The sequence below is a fragment of the Sander lucioperca genome, chromosome 17 (genome assembly GCF_008315115.2).
Source record: "Sander lucioperca isolate FBNREF2018 chromosome 17, SLUC_FBN_1.2, whole genome shotgun sequence".
Classification (NCBI taxonomy): domain Eukaryota; kingdom Metazoa; phylum Chordata; class Actinopteri; order Perciformes; family Percidae; genus Sander; species Sander lucioperca.
In genome coordinates this window covers 31,177,169-31,201,584 of record NC_050189.1, presented here as the reverse complement: position 1 = coordinate 31,201,584, position 24,416 = coordinate 31,177,169, and the positions used below count along the sequence as shown (strand labels likewise).

The 24,416-nt window shown below is 41.0% G+C and overlaps 1 protein-coding gene across 1 annotated transcript in view; it reads left to right on the top strand.

Moving 5' to 3' along the window:
• The first annotated feature begins 2,496 nt into the window (after window positions 1-2,496).
• Window positions 2,497-24,416, top strand: part of LOC116043395 — a 43,699-nt gene continuing 21,779 nt past the window's right edge. The window contains exons 1-18 of the mRNA XM_035994103.1: window positions 2,497-2,506; window positions 2,678-3,008; window positions 4,189-4,388; window positions 4,494-4,909; window positions 6,433-6,587; window positions 11,860-12,074; window positions 12,801-12,934; window positions 13,019-13,129; window positions 14,239-14,397; window positions 14,503-14,626; window positions 14,696-14,899; window positions 15,469-15,813; window positions 17,805-18,325; window positions 21,168-21,307; window positions 21,974-22,102; window positions 22,500-22,708; window positions 23,941-24,066; window positions 24,184-24,317. Coding sequence (XP_035849996.1) covers window positions 2,756-3,008; window positions 4,189-4,388; window positions 4,494-4,909; window positions 6,433-6,587; window positions 11,860-12,074; window positions 12,801-12,934; window positions 13,019-13,129; window positions 14,239-14,397; window positions 14,503-14,626; window positions 14,696-14,899; window positions 15,469-15,813; window positions 17,805-18,325; window positions 21,168-21,307; window positions 21,974-22,102; window positions 22,500-22,708; window positions 23,941-24,066; window positions 24,184-24,317 — 3,575 coding nt within the window. The 5' untranslated portion in view covers window positions 2,497-2,506; window positions 2,678-2,755. The remainder of the gene's footprint in view (window positions 2,507-2,677; window positions 3,009-4,188; window positions 4,389-4,493; window positions 4,910-6,432; window positions 6,588-11,859; window positions 12,075-12,800; window positions 12,935-13,018; window positions 13,130-14,238; window positions 14,398-14,502; window positions 14,627-14,695; window positions 14,900-15,468; window positions 15,814-17,804; window positions 18,326-21,167; window positions 21,308-21,973; window positions 22,103-22,499; window positions 22,709-23,940; window positions 24,067-24,183; window positions 24,318-24,416) is intronic.

Here is a 24,416-nt window from a genome sequence, read left to right as displayed (position 1 = left end):
CCGGAAGTTGGGCCTTTTATTCCTTCCTACTTGACACATTGCCGTCTCATATCGGTCGGAGGGGACGTAATGTGGACCTATAACAGGGACGGGCTTTTTGCCAAAAAGAAGAAGAAAGTAAGTGTTTTACGACAAATTATATAGTTTTAATTGTCTAATTTATACTGGATTTTAGTTTGTTTGAAAACTCTTAACCCTCCTGTTGTCCTCGGGTCAAATTTGACCCGTTTTCAAAAAGTCTCTATATCAGAAATGGGTTTCTTTCAATCAAATAACGTGGATGGTTCCATACAACGCTCTTCACAAGTAAAATAAATGATCAGCTCACTACTTTCGTTGAATTTGGGTGTTTTAGTCAATTTTATAGCAGTTGAAAAAAAAATGATAAAAGAACGTAAGAAAAAGCGCCAAAAAAATCGACAAAAACATCAGAAAAAGTGACTAAACGTCAAAACATTTCCAAAACATCGGGAAAAGCAACAAAAGTGTCAAAAAGACGACCAAAACATTGAAAAAAGTTTAATTATTTACACAGAAAAGCAAAGTTGCACGGTGCTGCCACTAACTGCAATAACCTACTGCAGCTAAAAGCTATTCAAAAATCTTTACAGAAGAGCCTGTTTGTTATGCTCAGTATTGAGTTAATCCATTATTGGATGAGTCTAAAAAAGTCTCTAGTGAGCCACTATTGGCAAAAATTAATGATTGTTGACACCTTAATATGCTTATATAGATAGTGTCAGTTTTGTTAGGATAGTATATACACATATTCTTTATGTATATCTTTAGGATGTAGGCCTACTTTGTATAGACTAATTGCAGTATTTCCTAAAGCTGAATTTCGGTCTCTAAAGTAATGTGATAATTTATATTTCCTGTGTTGCAGGAGGACAGAGAGGCTGTAACACTTCCATCTATAAACACTGGCCCAACTGCACTATGTCAGGTGAACTGTGACTTTATAGGTATATTATGTCATAGATATGTAGGTATGTATGCAGGGCTTCACATTAACTTTTATATTTTGTGGGAAATTACGTATTATTTAAATAAAGTTGACTATGATGTGCTACAATTAACTTGAAGAACCAGATTTACAACCCTTTAAAATGTAAATGAGCACGTTAACACCCAAATCAAGAATACATAAAACATATAACACTGCAGTCATCAAATATTCAGCTCTGATGTGTGTAAAGCTCCTTTTTGTATAAAAACATACAAGCGAATAAGACACAGACATAAAAAGAGTAGCTTCTGCTCATATTATGCTCATTTTCAGTTTCATAATTGTATTTAGAGGTTGTACCTGAATAGGTTTACGTGGTTTAATTTTCAAAAAACACCATATTTTTGTTGTACTGCACACGGCTGCAGCTCCTACAGAGTGAGACATCTCAGTTCTGTTCCATCTTTGTTGGGAGTCGCACATGTGCAGTACCTAGGTAAGGACTACTAGCCAGTCAGAAGCAAGAGTATGAGGGCGTGCCACGCTAGCAGCTAGGCGAGCATTAGAACGTGTGTTACAAAGTGAAGTAAAGGCTGGACTACAATAGAGCTGTTTGGAGCAGTTTGTGAACAGTGTTTTCTCTGTAAGATGGTAAGTCCCTTTGGGGTGGACTGTGTATGGAAGACTGTGGGCTTTTTCACTTTGTAAACCTATAACGTGAACAAAATGATATATACACAATAAAGGAATGGGAAAAAGCCCAAAAGCATAATATGAGCACTTTAAGCAGCCGGCATGCGCCCTCGGTGACGGGAAGCGCACGGAGACCAAACGTTTTTACCAAGTAAATTGTCCTGCTCTCTCTGTACTTCTTCTACTTCTTCTACCTACTTACCTACCTAAAAATATAGATATTATTTTATCAGACATATATTTATTAATCCTAAATGTATTATACATTTTTGACTGTATTATATAATTGCATGTTAGGTCTGTGTCACATGTCCAAATTCAGCAAAGTTGATGACATCATCAGGGTTTTTCTTTATAACACAAAGCCTGCATTACAAACTGGGGTCATGGAGACGTGGGGCATTTACTAGACAGAGGGTCTAAAAGATGCTATCGAATTGCATTATGGGAAATGTAGCATCCAGTGTTTTTGGGGCTTGACCCATGGTAGGACTTAAAGTGAGGATATCTCTGCCTCTGCTGCTTTGATTTTGACCATGTACAAATTAAATGTCTCTTGCAAATCCACAAACTTTATAGAAGTTTAATACTAAATCACCGGAGTGCCATTTTAATTTAAACAGACAGATTAGCACTTTAAGTAAATAGGTGAAACAGTTACCTTAACATACTGTACCCATTCTTATGTCTTCTCTGACGCTCTTATTTTTTAGAGGACAAACAGGTATTGGCATGAGACCAAACTGAAGCCAAAGCACCTCAGAGTAAGTGTCTCAGGCCAACACGGAAACCCTAAAGTTTCTGTTCATTCATTTATGGCTAAAGCAATCACAATGTTTTTACAGTGGAGCCCATTTTTTCAAGGTATGTCATTTATTTATTTATATATCATTTTATGTCAGTGAATGTGCCCATTTCATCTTTAAAATGAAACAAAACAGACATAAACCTGTAAGTCTGAGGCAGTTCCTTTGTCAGCTTTCTTTTAATACAGAACTCAACTCAATCATACAGACCTTTTTGTTTTTTGAACAGGTTAAGGCTACCAAGGCCTTACTAGACCTACATGGATATGGGAGAACAATTGAGGACTCAACAAAGTTACTGAGGAGCATGGAGACACTCAGCGAAGAAGATGACGGCAAAGAAGAAAGAGAGGGAAAAAAGAAGGGCAGAGAGACGGACAGTGGGACTTATCTGTCTGTTGGGTCAAACAAAGATGATGTGGACAACGGAAGTGACGACAAACTCCCAGTGACAAACCTGACGTGTGATACAACGACCAGTGAGGTTCAGAGAAAGGAGGAGCCTCCATTTCTTGTTGAAGAGAAGAGATTCATGGTCTACATATGTGGTGGATACAAAGGTAAGAATGACCAAATCTCTGACATGTTTATACTGTGGAACATATTCTTTTTTGAATGCCTGGCAGGTGTTCAGAATCACTCCAAACCATTGTTATAACTCAGTCTTTAGTTTGACATTGGAGAGTTAGATGAGAAGATTAATACCAATCTCATGTCTGTAAGTTAATATGAAGCTGGAGCAAGCAGACAGTTAGCTTAGCTTAGCATAAGCGCAAGAAAAAACTGGTAACAGCTAGCCTGGTTGTGTCCAACGGTATCAACATCTGCCTATCAAAAACGCAAACTCACAAAACAAAACTCAGAAACTGAAAAACTGTCAAACTAGGCGGTGCAATATGAATCAAGATTCTGTTACTGTATTGCCTATCTCTCGCCTCAAATGTTTTCAGAAACACATTTTATGGTATAGCTGTAATCTGAGAAAGTTTGTGATTTGGCTGCCATTCTTTTCCTGCTTGAAAACAGACCAAGCACCGCCCCGACTTGCAGCGCTACGTCACACGTTTTGTTGCTCTCATTGGTTGTAGGTCTCTTCAATTGCAGCCAGAGACATTTTGGTCTGGATGGTTGATACCACCCTTTGGAAATCGAAAATCAAAAGAGAGGTTCCAGACTAATATGAATTTGCAAGTGAGTCTGGTGCCAAGCTAGTGAACCCACTGCTGTTCAGCCTGGAGTTAAGTTACTCTTTAGGGTGCTGATATTTCAGATGCTGTTCAGTTTGCTGCCCTCAAGTTACCAAATAAAACCAATTAATGGTGCTTTAAGATTTAGGTTAAAACTAAATGTCAATACACCCTGAAGAAGGCCGCTTTGTACCGATACCAGTGGGTTGCTGCCCAGTTCTATTTTTAATGGAAGATTTTGATATGAAATAGCCATTCAAATAAAGGCTATTTTAATTTTTTCACAAGAAGAGTGCCTTGGATCTTTTTTATTTATTTATTTTTCTCTTTTGAAGTTGTTAATATTTGTTGTTTTGTTCCACATATGACTTTTAGCTCCATCACCACATAATTCGGCAGCCATATTTATTAAATGCAAAGAAATGTCACAACAGTATTGATCATTTAGAATTTGTCTTTCTCTGTTTTCTAAAGCAAAATCAGTCCCAATTGACATACAGTAAAAGGAAGATGTAACAATTGTTTTCCACATGTGCATATGTGTTTGATTCAGACACAGTTGCAGAGAGAAGTGCGCTCATGGAGAATGTTTATCCCAGACTGTATCTGTACTGTAAGCAGAGAGGCTACGACTTCAGCATGGTTGACCTCCGCTTGGGGGTTGGATCACCTGTAGCTGAATTCCACAACACTGTAGAGCTGCATGTGGAGAATCTCCAGCGATGTCAGGAAACCCAGGGTCCAAACTTTATAGTGAGATATCAGCATGTTGTATTATGTAACAGTAAAAGTGCCGAGACAGCATCTTTGCATTTTAGATGATGAATTCATATGTATCTCCTCTCTTCTGTTGGTCAGTTGTTTGTAGGACAGAAGAATGAGGTCCAGAGCCTTCCCTCCACCATCACCAGAGAGGCTTTTGAGGCCATAGTGAGAGTGGTGGAGAAAGACCAACAGCAGGCGTCCAAGAACAAACCAGTGGAGGACTTTCCTGCCTCAGGCTCCCAGTCCAGCATCACTACAGACAGCAGCTCTGGCAGTTTTGTCCAGGATTCCATTTATGGGAATGATCTGATTTTCAGAGAACAGGCTGAAGTCTCAGGACTGCTGAGCCAGAGCTCCTACAACTCATTTTCAGGAAGAGAGGAGGCCAGACTCAGCCCTGTGGGTGCAAGGAGCCCGGGGGATTTGGACAAAGACCTTACGTTACTCCAGACGTGCTACAGGCTGGACAGGAATTGCCTTCCTCCTATTTACCGCTTACTTCCCATCAGGTGAAAACAATCTGCTGGTCACAGTTTATGGTGTAGCAGATCTAGCCATGACATGCTCTCCCTCACAAAGATTTTTTGTTAACATTTTTAAGGATTGCAATGTCAGTTGGTTGGTTTGTGTAGACTGAAATATCTCAACAACTATTATGGCGCTTACCCACTGCTAGTACTTAGCTCTATTCTACTCGGCTCGGCTCAGCTCGACTGTGGCTCCCCATCCTCCTTTTTCCATTGCAGATTTAGTACCGCCTCGTGCGTGAGGTCATCATAGCGACGCTGCAGGAAACTGCCGTGACCTAACGCGACAAGCACACAGAACGTCGAAGGTGTGTTGTTTTTGACTCTCGGTATGTGGCTGTTTGCCAGAAGACACATTTTGTTTCAAAAGATGCTGGAGGCAGCAAAAAAACACCGCTGGCTAAACTATTTAAAAATGGCGGGTTTGTTCAGGTCACCCCGTCTGTCGCTAGCAATGATGACGTAGTGATAAGTGACGATTCTCTCCGACCAATCAGTAGTCTGCAGGTTTTCACGTCACCTTTTGGTATCGCATTAGCTCACTCGGAACCTCGACAGAGGTGATACTAAAAAAAGTACCTGTTGGCAGGTACCAGGGACTTTTTTTCATAATGGAAAAACAAAAAAGGCGAGTAGAGGCGAGGCGAGCAGGTACCATGTAATGGAAAAACGCCTTTAGATCTATAACCCCAGAGAATGAATCCTAATGACCGTGGCAATTCTCAGACATTTCCTCTGCTATCATCATTAGGGTTGAATTTTTGGTTTTGTGTGAAATATCTCATCCCGTTTGATTGATTGGCATGGAATGTTGTACAGATATTCACTGTCCCCAAAGTATAACTCCCAGTGACTTGTTTATTTTCCTTATAGTCAATCACATTATTCAATGATGGATTGGTACAAAATGAGTGACCGACATTCATGGTTCCCAGAAGATTAATACTAATGGCTTAAGTTATCCTCAGACTTTTAATTACATTTTTTGCCATTAAATTTAATACATGTTCCCCACACAATGAATTGTAATAACTTTGATGATACCCAAAGTTTTATCTAATGTTATCATCCGATCAAAATTTCAATATGACCAGTACTTTGGCTAAGATTTACATTACCAACAACTACTTCTGGAATTGTTGGGTCTCTGTAAATTATTATGGTCTAGAGTATGGTCTAGACCTACTCTATCTTTAAAGTGTCCTGAGATAATTCCTGTTATGATTTGACACAATAAATAAAATTGAACTGAATTGAATGACAAATAAAGATCCTTGAACCTACCTGGTGAACATCAGCAGTCATTGTGAGTATATAAGCATGCTGATTTTAACGTTCATTTTAACATGAACCAGAGCAAATTCCTAAACAATCCAGCTATAATTGTTCTTGTGTAGAAGAAAGGCTCATGTCTATCAGCCCCTCTATCATCCTGTCACAACAGTCAATAGGATTCAACATCTAGAAAACATACCCTATTCATGATCTCCTGGTGACATTCACAGCTCTCACCATCCTGACATGTTGAGCATGGACATGGAGCGCAGGAAGCAGGCCATGAAGGACTGGAGCGCTACCTGCCGCAGACTTTGGGTGATTCTACAACGCAGCGCAGATGAGGCAGTGGGGCAAGAAGAGGCATCACTGTTACTCAGAACAGGTACGGTTGAAAAACATATAGTGTTATTTTTTTTCTTCTCATATGATAGACAGTGGTGGGAGAAGTATTTAGATTATTTTCTTAAGTAAAAAGTACAAATTCAACACTGTAAAAATACTCTGTCACAAGTAAAAGTCCTGCATTGAACATGTTACTTAAAGGAGAACTCCGGCCAATTTTAACGTTAATCTTGATCGCTATAAATATGCGAGTACAGTCGGAAAAAAAACAAGCCGAATTGGTGCGGTCAACATGGAGTAGCTGCAGCTACGTCTACGAGCTTCCACTTAGCTAAAACGCCAGTTGTCTGGGCAAGTTTTAGAGTGCCTTTGTGCTTCTTAACAGACACAAAATGCAATTAAAGCTGCAAGCAGCGTTGGACGGGCCCTCGCGCCTCTGCGCGCGTCGGGGTTACTGGCGGACACCGCTCCTTGCGACCGTGCATTTGCGTGGCACTTAGACACTGCAAATCGTCACCAATGAAAAGGGAACTCCCTGCTGAGTTCAATGATACCTCACACAAGACTCTACGTCATACAGTTCATTAGCTGTGAAAGGGGGGCGTGGCCAAAGCATAGGGGTCAGGGCAAACCTTTACCAATAAAAAAGGAAGTCTCTGCTGAGTTAATTGATACCTCACATAAGACTCTACCTTAAACGGGTCACCAGTTATGAAATGGGGCGTGGCTTAAGCATAGGGGGGCGGGCCAAACCATCAGCAATGAAGAAGGAACTCTGCTGAGTTCAATGACACCTCACACAAGACTCTACCTTTAAACGGTTCAAATGGTATAAAAGGGGGCGTGGCCTGAGTAAGTGGGCGTGGTGAAAGTATGGGGGGCAGCTCATTATCACATGTAGACCACACATTATAAGTTTCATGTAAATCGGATGATGTTTGTCATATAAAGTTTTTCTTTTAATTACTTTTCATCGTTAACGTCTTAAGATGGCACAGACCAAATTTGAAGTTGATCGGATAAAATCTCTAGGAGGAGTTTGTTAAAGTACATGTGGAAATGGTCAAAATCGCACTAATTTTGAACCTTCACATAAAAATGGCGGACTTCTTGTTGGGTTTAGGGTATGGCTCCAATGACGTTTTTTGTACGTCTTGACATGCTTCATATGTGTACCAAGTTTCGTTAGTCTACGTTAAACGTACTGCAGGGGCTCCATTTTGTTAACTTTGTAGGGGGCACTAGCGAGCCATTTTTGTGCGCCTATTCCCGAAACCCTTAAAATACGTACATTTTCACCAGACTTGATGCGACCGCCAATTTTGGTGAGTTTTGGAGTATGGTAAGCCCCTCAAAAAGGCAATTAATTTGCCGGGAAAATAATAATTCCTTCAGTTTCAATAGGGCCTTCGCCGCTGTCGCGCTACGGCCCTATTAAAATGTCTGTGCAACATGAACAGGGCCCTTACGTGACAACAAGATGCGTTTCAACTCAGACATTGTTTAAATTCACCTACCTTGTCTCTATCCTGCCAGTAGCTAGCTCGCCCTGCTAGTTGCTAGCTGCTAGCTGCCGTGTGTTCAGCCAGGTTTCTGTGACCGGCATCCTTGCTTATGATTCCTCCCAGCCTTCGTTGCCTCCCGCTCCCCAACAATCACTCGAGCGGCCACTGTTCTGGCTATGTCCTCCAGAGGACAGGTCATGCCTTCGCGACGAAAACTTGAAGTTTATTCCCCCTCAAAAATAGGTAATTGAGCACTGTAGTGGTTATGCCCATATCAGTGACTATGTAACTACATGGAAACGGGCCAAATGATGTCTGTAGCTTGCACAGTGATAGCATTAGAGAAGGCTAGCTGTAGTCTCGCGCTGAAGTCCTGTTGTAGCAGGAAATGGTAAACAGTGTGCAGATTGCTCCGAGAAGCAAGTATGCTGGTCGGGCCTGCTAGTCCGGCTAAGGGAACTACCACACAGATCGCTACTGCCAAGCCTCCTACTCACCAACACCAGATCGATCACACACAAAATGGATGAGCTACAAATACACACGGAACTGCTGCGTGATGATTATCACAGAAGCCTGGCTGAACACACAGCAGCTAGCAGGGCGAGCTAGCTACTGGCAGGATAGAGACAGGGTTGGTGAATTTAAACAATGTCTGAGTTGAAAACGCATCTTGTTGTCACGTAAGGGCCCTGTTCATGTTGCACAGACATTTTTATTGCATTTTGTGCCTGTTAAGAGGCACAAAGGCACTCTAAAACTTGCCCCGACAACTGCCGTTTTAGCTAAGTGGAAGCTCGTAGACGTAGCAGCAGCTACTCCATGTTGACTGCACCGATTCGGCTCGTTTTTTTTATCAACTGTACTCGCATATTTATAGCGTTCAAGATTAACGTAAAAATCTCCTTTAAAGTGGCTATATGTCAAACGATTAAAATATTTAATCACAATTAATCGCATTAATGTCATAGTTAACTCACAATTAATCACACATTTTTATCTATTCTAAATGTCCCTAGATTTCTTTTTGTCCAATTTTTTTTCTTCTCATTTTAATGCTCTTATCAACCTGGAAAAGTGCAACAGCTTGCTTTGTGCTTTTGTTGCCTGGCTTTGACGAGGGGGCGGAGAATTTGCATCAGCTGTGTGCTTGGCCATCAAGTGGTATTTCAGACTGGACGTGCTGCGATGATAGCTCAGTTCACAACGACAAAACACACAAATCACTTTGGTCTTGTCAATGGAACCATTTGGCAACTTTTTAAAAGTAAACTTTCCATTCAGAATCTTATTGGCATCCATTTCGCCGTCTCGCGCTCGCCATCCACTCAAAACGTAACGTTAGCCTACTACTCTTTGGCCGGCTCACACACCCAAAGTGTGTGCGGTGTGCCTGTTGTTTTATTTCCGGTCTAGCTAGATCCGGTGTGGTGTTGTAGTTTTTCTAACGTTACTAGTTGTTGCAACAGCATGTGAAAAAAAACTACAAAGTTTGCTATGCCAAAAAGAACGTTAATCTCGCGGTAAATTTTTTTTGACGAAAAATCGTTAAAATGGGTTGGCGTTAACGCTGTTAATAACGCGTTTAACTGACAGCACTAATTAAAATGCAATTAGGCCTAGTCTATATAAAGAAATCTCTTGCTTCCTTTTACCTGGCTGGATACTCACTAACACAGGCTTTTCCGGTGTTACAAAGAAATCTTTAAAAGCTATAGTGTGTAGTTTCTGTCTCCCCATGAGGAATTCTAAGTAATGACAACAAAACTGTAGGCGAGTCCAAATGATACAAGCCTTCCGTGACCGCGCACCGCACCGCCCCTCCCCCCCTCCTCCACACAGTTGCTAGTAGCCAAGGAGGACACGGAGGATTAAAAAAATGATGGATGGATTCTTCAGAAGAGGTCATTATCTTCACTTGAGTTTCTGCGTGGGAAAGTCATCGGACGACACAATCTTCTGAACATAGTCATACTGAGAAATACAGAGAGAGTTATGTGGAGCTGATAGGCTTAGCTTAGCTTAGTAGCAACATTTGGCAATGGCTTGAATATAGCTTTCATTAATATCAAAAAGTTACGCTAAAGTAAAAAGTTACACTAAACCTCTAAGTAAAAGTAAGTATCATCAGGAAAATGTACTTAAAGGATTAAAAGTAAAAGTACTCAATGCAGAAAAATCCTCACATTTTAGAAACTGGAAATGATCAAAACAGTTTTGTCAATCAACTTTAATCGTCTAATCATTTTAGCTGGACTTGTTATATTGGTGGGTAGTTTAATTTATAATGAAACATCGTATTTTACAAACTACATGCTTTGTGTGCAAAAATCTTTTGTAAAGTATCTAGTAACTAGGGCTGTCAAACGATTATTTTTTTAATCGCGATTAATCGCTGAATTTCAATAGGTAATTACAATTAATCGCATGTTTTATCACATGATTAAAATTCTATTATTTTGCAATTTAAGTACATATTAACAATGGAAAGCAATTCTTACCATTGTATCTTGATTGGGAATCAAATGAATGCAAGGAAAGTTACTTTATGAACTTGACTTTAAGATTTGTATTTGTTTATTATTTATTTACTGTAAACAAAAGAAAAATGTGTGAATCTGTCATTATTGCACAATTCCTCCAAGTACCTAACTAAAAAACTAAAAATCCCTATCCTTACTAGAGTCAATATAGTGTGCAATAACTTCTAAATAATTTTGATTACTCACTGACGTCCAGTGATCACTGGTTAATGAGACAGCGTTTGCACTTTGCAGCAGTTCCAGTTGGGCTGCTTTCTCCGTGTCGTACAGGCTGTATATGCATGAAACTACTGTCCCCCTTGACGGCAATGTATAAGACGGGTCAGAACATGCCACCATAGTACTTCTTTAAGACCCGAGTCTTCTACGATGCTGATAGGTCTGCAGTTAGTTGCCACCCGTTTCGCAAGAGCTGTAGTAATTTTTTGGGATTTGCTTTAATAGCCTGCTAGCATCAACCTGGGTCACGTTAACTGTACTACTATGCTTATCTCGTAGGTGGTAGCTCAAGCTTGACGTGCTTCGGTGATATTTTAATTTGGCTTTACGCAATGTGCATATGGCGTTTGACTTGTCTACTGAGCCGTCCGGGAGTTTTGGAAAATAAAAAGCGCCATTCAGAATTGTGTTGCTGCTGTCTTTCTCCATCATGCCTGCAGCCTGCAGCAGCAAGATGTGTTACGAAGAAGTATGGCAGCTTGATGATAAGTAAAGGTGCGGCAAAGGGTCAAAATAGTAGCCTGTTAGGCACGATGCAAAGCCGAGTGAATTGTAAAATAAATTAATAAATGGCGGCATTTGATTAATGTGATTTAAAAAAATCGCATCGCGATTAACGCGTTAATGCTGACAGCCCTACTAGTAACTAAAGCTGTCAGATTAATGTAGTGGAGTAAAACGTACAATATTTCTCTCTGACATGTAGCGGAGTAGAAGTAGAAAGTGGCATGAAATGAAAAGACTACAAGTAGCTCAAATTTTCACTTAAGTACAGTACTTGAGTACATATACTTAGTTACATTCCACCACTGATGATAGAGGTGTCTCCTTAATCTTTCTGGCCAAAGAATTCCACTGTGCTGATGGATTCAGAGGAAGCATTGCAGTGAATCTCAGTATGGACGTATTATAGTTTATAGCTTTAAAAAGCTGAACTGAAGTTCCTATGGTTTAAAAACAGTGACAAGAACTTATTTCCTGAGGTATATGCTAACTAATGGCACAAACAGATGTCACCATGATCTTTTCCGTTTTTTATGTGTAGTTCTTGACTGGGAGGTAGAGACGGCTCTGCAGTCTGTAAAAGACGCTCCGCCAGAGGAGCACTGCCACTGCTATAAAAGGCTTATCCCAGACCTTTACAACAACCTGAAGAATAAACATGCTGCTCAGTACACCGACCTCCAGGAGGGACGGGCTCAGCTCGATCCAGTCCTCAGCACAGCACACCAGCAATTCATGGACCGGCTCCATGAAAAGGTATTTTCACTGTTACTAGCTCTTAGTCTATATCCACGACGTTCCACTTCCTGGATTGCTCTGTTGCCGATGGAAATTCCGCCGGATTTCATTCATTTAGGCCGGATATCCGCTACCTTGGGCTTTCTTTGTGTTGGCATTTTAAACTTGGATTTATGAGGACTATGGTTGACCTTTTCTCAGATCTCTGCAAAGCTAGACTATCTGTCTAATCATGTTCCACCAAAACAAGTTCCTTCCCGAGGCTGTGGAGGTATAGGTCTAGCAATGCGAGACTACGGCTTCAACTGAAATCACATTTAGTCGTACTTTTTTTTTATTTAAAGCTGGTTTGGGATCAATCAGAAGTGCTCCTTTACTCTGTCAGCTTCTGAGAAGGCATGCTGGTCTACATGTCTGACAGTTGACAGAGGCAAAGAGACAAAAACTTTTCTCTGCTAACTGTGGCTTGCAGTACTTGGACAGTCAGTGTTTTGTTAGAAGCAGTGTTGAAGAATTAATTTAGCATCTAAAGTCACTGTAAGTTTTTAAACTGTTAAGTGTGCTTCAGCAGACAAGCGAGCTTGCAGTATGGTGTTAGCAGTGTTTTCCCCGGGTGGATGTTTGTTTGGCTTGTTAAGCAAACCAAAGTGCAACACAAGACATGTCTTTGTAGATTTTCTTCTCTTGTCTTTCAGTTCCGCCTCTTAAGTATGTTTTATTAATTTCTATGTCTACATCATCAAGCTGCGCCACACCAACATTTATGAGCGTAATGTGGGATGGGGACGGAAAGGACTGAAACACAATCGCTCACACCAGTTCTACATGGAGCGCATCTCCTCCCACTTTCAAAGGACTGTTATCAACTCCCTCAATAAGTACAACATACACACATATGGAAACATTTTATGAACTAATCTCTGTGTTATAAGGGTTACATCTATGTTCTTTCACTTTTTCAGAGTAATGAAGGCCACCAAAACTCAAGGTCCCTTTGACACAGTGAGGAGAGAAGCTGTCAGAGTGCAGATACAGGGCGACATACAGCGTCACATTGACTATGGACTCCATCTGTGAGTGGCTCATTGTCTTTCTTGTCCATTACCAATCACAAGAGCTGAAAATACACCACACTCTGGTGTGCTTAGGTTACAGTGACTCACAATCCTCTGTTGTATCCACACTTCCTTGTGTGATACCTTGGCTGATAAGATAGCTGTATTTTTACATAAAAATCGTTGCCAGTGTTTTGCTTTCAGCCTATTTATTCCAGTGTCCCCTGGTTGGATTAGTGTAGAAGGGCTTTTTTTTATATTATCGCCTCTAGTTGCCAAAATCAGAAAAAAATTCAAATCCTTCACATGTTGGCTTTAAAATATATTTAACTTGAATTTAATTGGGCTCTTTTAATGGTCCTGAAAACCTCAGTTATTACTGTGAGCAGTGGGATCCACACAACACAAAACCATCTGTTAGTTAGAAGATTACCTGTTTGTTGTTGTCATTGCTTTCCTCTCTGGTTTAAAGTGGATGATGTTTAGTTGGGAAAATATGATGTCACGTATTTCCATGTAGTAATCAAAGTCTGCGACATTTGACTGTTGCCTAATTACTCATAAATATTTAATGTTATAGTGAAGTACTTTTAAATTTAAACCCAACAAATGTTAACGGCCTGGTCACATCACCACATTTTTATAATACATAAAGAATAATATTTGCAGTCCGAGGTGTCCTGTCAACAGCTTTACAGACCAATCTTTTATAATAGTGGTCTCTGGGGAAAATGTTTCTTGGGCCGCATTTTTTGTTGCAGTACTGCGAGTGGCCACCAGGACAAACTGGCAGCAAGGCCAAGAGGCGTTGCTGTATCACACTCTTGATACCTCAGTTAGCACTGTCAAGCAGGTTGCTATTGGTCAGTGGTGTGAATTTGAAGCCCTTTCAATTGAAATGACTTGATTTACCTAAATTATTTAAGTGCTGGTGTGACTGAGATTTTACATGGTGATGAAAGAAAAAGTACAGAGCAACCACAGAGTAATCTATAACTATCTAATTGGGCTACTCAGACTATTTAACAGAGTACAACATATTAATAACGTATAAGTATTCTTAATTGTATTTCCACACATGCTAAAGTTCCAGTTTAACTCCAGTGCGATTTCCTTCCATCCATCAGGGGGAAGGGCTGTACTTTGAGGCGGGCTTTCCTAGCTGATGTGAAGAAGGCAGTGGAGCAGTCAAAAACCAGACCCATCCTCCTACTGGGACCACCAGGCTGGGGAAAGAGCACCACCATGGCTGCAGTAGCACAGCTAGCGCCCTCATGGCTACCGGGGTGAGATGCTGGTAGAGCAGAGAATAGCATGTTAGCAATAACGTTTTTTGGTTTGTGGTGGGTCGTTGATTGAACCATTCCATTTTTTATGTCCCATTGGCTCAGAGCTGTGAAGATATTGGTGCACTTCATTGGCTTCACTGGAGAGAGCAGGAATATTCGACTGGTCCTGCAGAGTCTTTGTGTCCAGCTGGCTGAAGCCTACTGTACCCACACACAGCTGTCAGAGGTACTGGACCATCTCCAGTAAACACAGCTTCACTTTTAAAGAGATGCCAAGATGTATTTGTTCTTCCAGGGCCTTCATCAGCTGATCAATGAGTTCCACTCTCTGTTGGGACTAGTGGGAGCAGAGAGGCCCCTTATGGTCCTGCTGGACGGGTTGGATGAGCTGTCTGAGGAACATGGTGCAGACCTTTCCTGGATCTCAACTCCTCTACCTCCCAATGTCTACCTTATTCTCTCTGCAACCACTGACTCCCACTGTACTCACACTCTGCAGGTCAGTATGGCTCCATTGAAGTAGTCGACATTATAAATTGTACTGTAACTTTAAGAAAAGGTCGATAAAGCAAATCAATCAAAATGTGATAAATATTTGTGGTTTTAGAAGGAGTTATGGGCTAGAACAATTTCCTGCGGCCATGACAGAATTTGGGGCTGATCACACCGAGAAGATTGCGATTAGCATAAGCAATATACAGGCTAATTAAAGTCTTGGCATGGCATCAAAACAGGAAGGAAATGGTAAACTCTCCTCTTGCTTGATATGATTGGCTCCCTGTGCCAAGTGGGACATTGACGAGTGGTGCGACTCTGCGCCTTGTGCTGAAAAGATGAGAATATTTGAACTTTTATGCATGTCTAAAAAACCGCTAGAAAAACACACCATGGGGTGCAAGAAAGAAGTGCAGCATTCAATGCAGCTGTAAGCAATAACTACGGCTGCCCACATACATTTGACCTTGTTGTGCATATTGTTGGTTAAAATGATATATATACCCTTGTTACATAAACTAATCTAGTAAATATGATATTTATACCTGACAGATTGTTCTCTCTTACCAACAGTCAGCCCATCCCACTGTCCTTTCCCTCCCTCCACTCAGTCCTGATGACATCACAGCAGCTTTGGAGACCAAGCTGCAGACTGACCAGAGGTGTCTGCAGGAGCAGCAGTGGCAGCTGCTAATCCAGGCTTGTCTCTCCTGTCCCTGCCCTCTCTACCTGGAAGCAGCTTACTCTGAGAGCATGCTGTGGATGTCCTACTCCCCCCAGGCCAGCATCAGTCTTCCAGCTAGCCTGGAGGGCCTCTACCTCGCCATGCTGGCTCGCTTAGAGAGAGAGCTGGGGAGGCAGCTAGTGAGACGGGCTGCATCTCTCATATCCATCTCACGTTGGGGTGTCACTGAAGAGGTGAGGAAAGCTACATTTACGTACAGGCTGCTTGGCATTGGTGAACAGGGATTTCTATTATTAACCTTAAAACTACATTTGTCACCATTTTCATAATAATATGCAGTTGTGCCTCAGTTCTTGGTCCTATGCTGTGACCAAGAACTGCTGCATGCATGCTGCCCCTTGGCCACAGTGGCCCCGTTTTCACCTGCTATTAAATCTGATCTGAGTGATCGGATCACAAGTGGACAGCTCTCAGTACAGGTGAAAACACTATTAGGATGCATTGAGGATGCATTGAGATCCGATCATTGAGACCACATTTGGAGATGGCCTGAGCCACGTGTCTGCATTCTCATAGCAGTGAGAACGGGAATGTGTTCTGGGCCACATTAACCTACTCAACTGTGTAACGATACTCATTCAAAGTACTTCTCATGTCACAGAAAACACTGAGAGTGAATCATGTGTTTTGGTTGTGAATGGAATGATGTCCGTGTTTATTTGGGGCAGTAAGAGCCGATCACAAGTGGTCACTCAGGACGCATTTGGAGACACATTCTGCTGCCAGGTCGGAACACACATACGTAGAGCTGTCCACTTGTGAGCGTATCACTCAGATCGGATTTTAATATCAGGTGAAAATGGGGCTATCGTTATGCTGATGACGCAACGCTCTTTTAATTGCAGTAACTCTATGAAGCTCAACACGATTCAAAACTGTCTTAATGCAATAAAAGAATGGATCACTCAAAACTTTCTTCTACTTGACAAAACAGATTATCATTAGGCCCAGGTACTGTTATGCACAACTACTCAAATTTAATTTGCCCGTTTACCCAAAATGTTAAACACAGTGTAAAACAAATCTTGGGATTACCTCTGATCCCAACCTAGATTTTAACCTAAAAGTTGAACTCCATGTAAAATCTCTGGTTCAGTCCTGCTTTTTCTAACTAAGTAATATCAGCCAAAAATCAGATCCCTACTTCAGCCAAAATACTGTTGATAACACAAAATCTAACCTACTCTAATCTTTTCCGCATTACAGCTACTGCTCATATATCAATTTTAGAAGTGATGCCTAAGATTTATTCAGCAATATTTAAAAAAAAAAAAGACATACCCAGAAATTACAATTTATTACAATTTGGGGCTGTAGTCAGTAATAATAACTTTCTACTCATCAAATGAAAAAAGAAGTCCAACAAGGCAAGACATAAACAGTCAGATCATCTGAAAGATTTTAAAAGAATAATTAACATCTCAGGAAATACACCCAGTCTCATGTCTCTGCATTATCTACGGAGCTGAAGTCAGAATGTGGTTAGCCTAGCTTAGCATAAAGGATGTAAGCAGAGAAGGTTAGCTTGCTAGTTTTATAATATGCATACCACTACCTCTTAAACTTAATTAACACGCTGAATCTCATTCGTTGTAGGGGAACTTATGTGCTGGAGCTTTTTCTTTACAAACAACAGTGTATCCACCTGCCGAGTGCTTGAGTGCAGTGTCTCTGGCTGTAGTGCTGGTTGCCAGATACAGTCTTGAGCACAGGTTTTGGTTTTTGTCTGTGTATAGGCGCAATGGTACCAAACCAACCTCACTGATAACAAAGAGCGCTGAGCACAGTCCATGTGTTCACCAGGGAGTGGTTCCAGCATGTCACCATTTTCACATTCTGTTTGTGTTCAGATTAAACAAACGAGACACAAAATGTTAATCAGTGAGCTTTACAGGTGTTGGCAGCTGTATTGTTGCCAGGTTAGCTGTTCCCCCTGCTCCCAGTGTTTATGCTAGTATGGACTAACCATTCCTAGCTTCAACCTACAAACAAACGATTGATATCTTCTCAGCATACAGTTATTCTGTATTTGGTCACTTTAATGTAACTAGTCATTTTATCTCAGTCATACCAGTATTAAAGTGACTTCCAGCGCAAAAGCCTGTATATGAATGGGATCAATTGGACATTTTGAACCAATAAAATGCTTGTGTCCATCATCCAGGAGTTACTGGACCTACTGGCCCAAGATGGAAAGGTGCTCCAGGAAGTGACCTCATGTTACTCCTCTTCCGGCCACCCCAGGGTGCCTTATGTCCTGTGGGCTCGACTGAAACGTGACCTCGGTCATCACCTAACTGAGGTCAGGACAGATGGGACGTGGGTGTACCGCTGGACCCATTCTGAGCTGAGGCGTGTGTGCATGAAGCATTATTTAAAAACGGATGATTCTCTCATGGCTGTGCATGCAGATTATGCCAACTACTATAGACACAAGTCACAACACACACACATATTTCAGCCACTGGCATGGACACTGGATGAGGATGGTGAAGGCATGAGTAAAAGTTACAGATTCAATCTGAGGAAGCTTCACGGGTTACCCCACCACCTGGTTCGCTCAAGCCAAATCTTGCTCTTCCTGTCCGAATGCATTTTCAACTATGAGTTCCTGCTCCATAAATCCTGGGGTCTGTCTGTCCTGGACATCGAGGAGGACCTGAAGAAGGCTGTGCTGCCAGACAAGTAGGTCCTTTCAGAGGACAGATAGAATGCTGTCCTGTTGTCTTAAACTGCATATACCATTGATGACGATCACAGTTGTCTAAAGCAAGAAGATCCTCACTTTGCGTCTTGGCTTTGGTTCAGTTTCATGTCCCTGATTTCAACTTTACTTACCTTCCAGTTTCTGCTATCCAAAGACATGCATATCAAGTAATTAGAAGAAATGACATCAGAATAGTGAAACATTATGTCCTTTTTCTTTAATAACCATTATTCTACCTTGATGGAAAATGTCATAAAGTCAAAAGAAAGATGTAAGAGAATTGACAAAGTGTTCCACTCAAACTATTTTGCACTTAAAGGTTCTCTGTAGAGTTTCTGACCACTAGTGGTACACGGTCAATTTAACTAGGGATGCACCGATCCGACTTTTTCAGTCTCGATACCGATACCGATGCCTGGGCTTTGTGTATCTGTCGATACCCGATACCGATCCGATACCATTGTTGAATTAATAATAAACTGTATACCTTCCACCTTATACCTTCCTTCCACCAAGAGGAAGAGACTAAAGGCACCAGACTTTCCTAACTAAACATTACTTACTAAGAAAAAATAACATAGATGTAATGTATTGAATTCTTATTTATTTGTTATTTCAAAAACAACTGTGCATTCAAATCGAAAATAGAATGTAATCAAACTTCTTAAAATAAATTTAAATAAATAAAATGTAGCTGTAGAAACAAAATAGTGTATTGGTCAAACATACAAAAGTAATCAAACAGTTACCAAACATTGTAAACATGTAAACAAATATTTGAATTCTTATTTATTTGTTGTTAAAAAAACAATTGTGCATTCACATCTAGTATTGTACTTTGCAGTTCTACCACCACCCCTTGAAACATTTACTTTGCAGACATTGCAAACAGCTGACGAACTAGTTGGTGTGGCAAGCGTGAAATATCTCCACACAGCCGACTCTTTGGCTCGCTCCATGTTGCTTAACTGTTAACTCAACTCTTCCACCATGCGACACACGTGCTGCTGACGAATGACGTAGGATGTGCTGCGACGGAGGAAAAAAAAAAAGAAAACTGGATTGGCCCGTGGATCTGTTAATTTTTCCGATCCCCAATCCAGCTATTTTGTCAATATCGGGGCCTATATTCGATCTTAATATCGGATCAGTGCACCCCTAAACTTAACATGCATTCCTGTGTTGCACACTACAACGATTGACAGTCTTTGGTGTTTTCAATTGTGTGAAAATGAAAATTTCAAGGCAATTTATCCAATAGTCGACACATTATCAGTCTGACCTAAAAAACATTTCAACCTGGTGGTGTGAGAGGAAAGGTCAGGGGTCTCTGGTGAACATGAGCGTCTGTTGTACATTTCATGACAATTGATCCAATAGTTGTTTGGATTTTACTCAAAACCAAAAATATCAACCTCATGGTGGCTTTAGAGACACTAAGGATTTATCATGTGGGTACCATTACCAAACTGACAATCCATCCTATAGTTGAGATGCTTAGAAGTGTTTGAAGAATTCTGTGCAGAGCATACACATTACTTCTTTCTTGAGATTGTGTGCAAGTGTAAAAAGAATCTTTGTTAACCATGTGAAAAGGCTAAATTTATTGGCCTGTTCTAAATGGCCGCACTTGAGGCCTGTGTTCATAGCCTCTTCTTGGCTGCATCCCACTGCCTCCTCAAGCTTTCTCCAAGATTTTTGTGTCTTTGAATCATATGAATGGGGATAAGGGAGCACATATTTAAGACATTTGTGACAGAAGTAGTTGTATGAAGAATGGATAAAGAGAGCTGAGAGAATCTACACAACTAGTGAATTACTGCGTTCATTGGCTTTATTGTCGGTTTCAGAAAGTTACAGAAATTGTCAGACGCTGCTTCTCCACAATTCTGCCTTCAGTAGTCTACAGTAGTATGTTTCTGATTATAATCACAACTCACACTTGAAATCTTTGGATCTCTTCTTTTGTTTTCCTGATAGGACTGTTTACCGAACTTTGATACTTTTTAGGCACAGACCGAATTGCCTCCATAGTATCAAGTATTGAAAAATGCCTTGTCATTCAATGCCAAATTTCAATAACTGACGAGTAAATCCCATGAGTGTCAGTGAGCCAGTAAGCATGCAGCATGCTTCTACCGAGATCTAATAATGTTTGTGATTGGCTTATTGTCTTATATTACACATCGTAGTAATATAAAAAAACTACGTTCCATACAGAGACGGGGCTCAAATGTGTGTTTTTGTATTTTGAGAGGCTTGACTACAATGTTCATCACATAGGTGTTTTAAAGGATCTGAAAGTGAAAATATTTGTACCGTAGTGTTGTAATTGTTTTTGTTAAAGTTATTTCCATAAAATTTGTATCGAAAAAAGTATCGTCCAGTACCAGTACCGGTATCGAAAGTCTTGAATCTTGAATGATACCCAGCCCTATTTCCTGATACCTTTTTTTTTTTTTTTAGCTATCTACTGCAGGCTGAGCAGATGTCATGTACTTCTGACCTGAGCTAAAATCCAGCTTGTGATATTTGTTGCATGTCGTTCCTTTCTTTATAGCCCAGTCTATCCTCTTTCCACTGCATGCTGTCATCCCTCTGTTGGAGTATGGTCTGGCTGCGCAAGTTAACATTGTGGGATAGGAATGAGAGAAAACACTCTGGCTTGTTTGTATTTCTTTAAACCAATCAAGCTAATCCCAGATGCAGCGACAGTGCCTTTTCAAAATAGATAGCGGAAGGGGAAGAGAATGCTGGCTGAAATAGGTGGCCAATGGCACCATCTGTGTAAATACAGTGTGTATCCCCTTCACCTCCTAGGGAGCTGGTGGATGTGAAGGTGCTCTCAGGTGCACTGGAAATGTCCCGAGCGGTGCTGCTGCAGGACCCCTGTCAGCTGGCCTCCCAGCTTATGGGTCGACTGGGACAAATTGTAACGGAGGATCGTCCTGTTGCTAAAGGTACACTGACAGAATCTACCTTTAAATTGTGTTTGTCAGTATTTATTTACTACATTTAAATTGAAATGGGCTAACGCATGCCTAATCACTGGTATGCCCCATACCAGTAGTTAATCTGTAAACTCCTGCATTAGGCTGCTTTAAAGACTGGCTAGTCCCTTAAGAATTTTATATTTCTGGGTCTCATTTACATGTCTTCATGAAGCACATGGTGCTGGAAGTTAGGTGACACAGTGACTACTACAGGGAAACAATTAATTCATATAAAAAAGTTAAAAAGCCTTTATTAAAATGGCTCTTTCATATTGAAATCGTTAGTAGGCCTGTATTAAAAATAGAACTGGGCAGCACCCTGAAGAAGGCTGTTTGTGCCCATTTAAATAAAGGCTTTTCTTTTTTTGCAAGAAGAGTGCCTTGGACCTTTTTTCTCTTTTGTGTTCCCCTTCCAAAGAACACCCTCATGATTTGTTTGAACTTCTAAGCACTCCGGACTTTTTTTCTTCTAATGAATTCATGTATTTTTGGTATTTTGAGGACATGAAAATAGTCAAGTTAAAGATAGTTAACCACTTGGAAGCAAAAAGTTATTTGTATCGGCCTTCAGTAACTCCAAAAAGTATATCGTCCTCCATTATTTAGTGAATATTTGCTGTGTGTATGACCCAGGTGACCCGCTGAAGTTCAGCTACCTCCATGCTCTACTGTCTCAGTGTCGCCAGTCCTCCCTACCTGTGTTGCTGCCCTCCTCCACCTGTTTGCTCCCCCCAGGAGACCTCCAACACACTCTGCTGGCAGGTAACACATCATACTGCCCTGCTACACAGAGTTGTCATCCTGATTGTCCATACTATAATTTTTCTATGTTGCTCTATTCTGTCCGTCCTGGAAGATGGATCCCTTCTTTGTCGCTCTTCCCGAGGTTTCTTCCATTTCTTCCATTTTCCATTTTTGGCCATAAACATTTTTGGGGACAGGGGGTGCGTATGCTGTACAGATTGTAAAGCCCCCTGAAGTACATTTGTGATTTGTGATATTTGGCTTTATAAATTAAATGTAATTGTCTCTGTACTTAAGGTACATGCTTGTCCACTCCACACCTACTGTAACTAAAATATGTATATGTTGCAACATTTTTTGTAATATAACTGTGTAATGAAATAATCAATTGAATAATGGTGTTTCGACTAACCAGGTCATTTGACCAATGTGACTGCCCTGGGAGGGGGGCAGAGAGGACCCTTGGTTGTCACCAGTGAATCAGATGGAAGGCTGAGGTTTTGGGATCTGGAGCAGAGGCGGATCATCAGGAGCCTGGACGCAGTGGGGGGAATTGTAGGAGATTCCATCACACTGGGTCTGGATGATAGGATGCTTATTGTCCGCATGGGACAAAGTCTGCAGGTTAGACTTCAGCGCTGCTTGGTTTAAATGAAGAGGAACTATCATTATTCTGCCTTATCTCAGCAAGGAATATTGTAACATGGTGTTATTCAAACTACAGTTATGATAACCACTTTGTAAAAACAACTTTTGAGGATCCAAACATGAAGACAATTTGGATATGTAGCACTCGAAGACAAGCAAGCAAAAAATAAGTTTGTATTGTATGAAACACCAGGGGCCTCATGTATAAACGTTGCGTACGCACGAATCGCTTACGTACGCTGGTTTTCCCGCACACGGTGTGATTTATAAAAATGAACTTGACGTAAGAATCGTAAGAATCCAAAGCATCCATCCATGCGTGGCGCAGCGGATCCGTGCGCGTCTCCACCTGTCGTGGAGACGCTGGCCTCACTAACCTCTCCACTTAAATACATGGCATTACATCAGTGAGAAACTGCTTATTGTGCGTAATAAGATAAGATAGACTTTATTAATCCCACACTGGGGAAATTCCTGTGTTACAGCAGCTCAAAAGAAAAAAGAAAAACAATGTACACACATCAGACAACATTATATAAATATATATACATAAAGTATATGAACAAGAAAATTGAATCAGTTATAATAATAATAGTAATAATAAAAAAGACATATTTACACAATAAACACCCTTATATAAACAGACAGTATATAAACACTAATTTGGACTGACACTGAGATGCATGTTGTTCTTTAACTGGTGTGGCGCTGCCACAATTCTCTTGATTTCCACTTCGACATTAGACCTTTTTTTTTTTTATTATTTCTGCCATGGTTCGGTGCATTCACCGCCCAGTCACCATTTGCCACTCTGGGCATTTTCTTTTATTGCTTATCCGAGATGACAAACCTCCAAACAGAAAAAAAAATTCTCGCCTCCACCGCGATCAGCACCTCAACCGGGGGCGCATTTATAGTCATTTCCATATTAATTTATGGGAGGAGGCAAGTCGGGGTCGGTGGTTTGTTCACGTGCGCTCAGTTTGAAAAAAGTTGATTGGGATGTATAAAGGAAAGGTGCGCAGGACCTGGCGTACGCCCGGTTTCATACATGTGAATATTTCTATGCGTAGGTACTTTTTTTGCGTAGGTAAGTTTTGGCCGTACGCCATTTTCTGGTATGAAAGCTGCGCAGTCTTTTATACATGTGGCCCCAGGAGTTCCAAACCACTGAAAAGACCATATACTGATATGTAACTGTGTTTCAGGTGAGAGAGGTTGAATCCGGGCGAGTTGTGTATTCAGAGAGTGACTCAGTGGATGTTCCCATAGTCACCACAACTTGTGAAGGACAGCTGCTGGTGGTCTTCTATGATGGAAGTCATCGAGTCAAGGTGCAGCAAACAGCAACTTAAACTTTACAAAGAGAGCCTTATATGTTCATTCAATTTTATAAAATGTTTGTGTAGGTCATGTCTGAGCTAAATGTCTGTCCCTCGTGTGTTTGTTAGGTTTTCGACCTAGCCTCCAGCTGTTCTCTGCTGCACTGTGCTGACATCTCCATGGAGTGTGAGGCAATCCACAAAAACCGCTCCATTCTGCTGTCCAACAACTCCATCAGAGACTACGTCCTCTTTGCCTACAGGTCAGACAGCATGAGATTAGACCCAGGTCAGGACCAGGCTATGGCCATAAATTGGACATATTAATGATGTCTTTTTATGTTATTCAGCACTTTGAAATT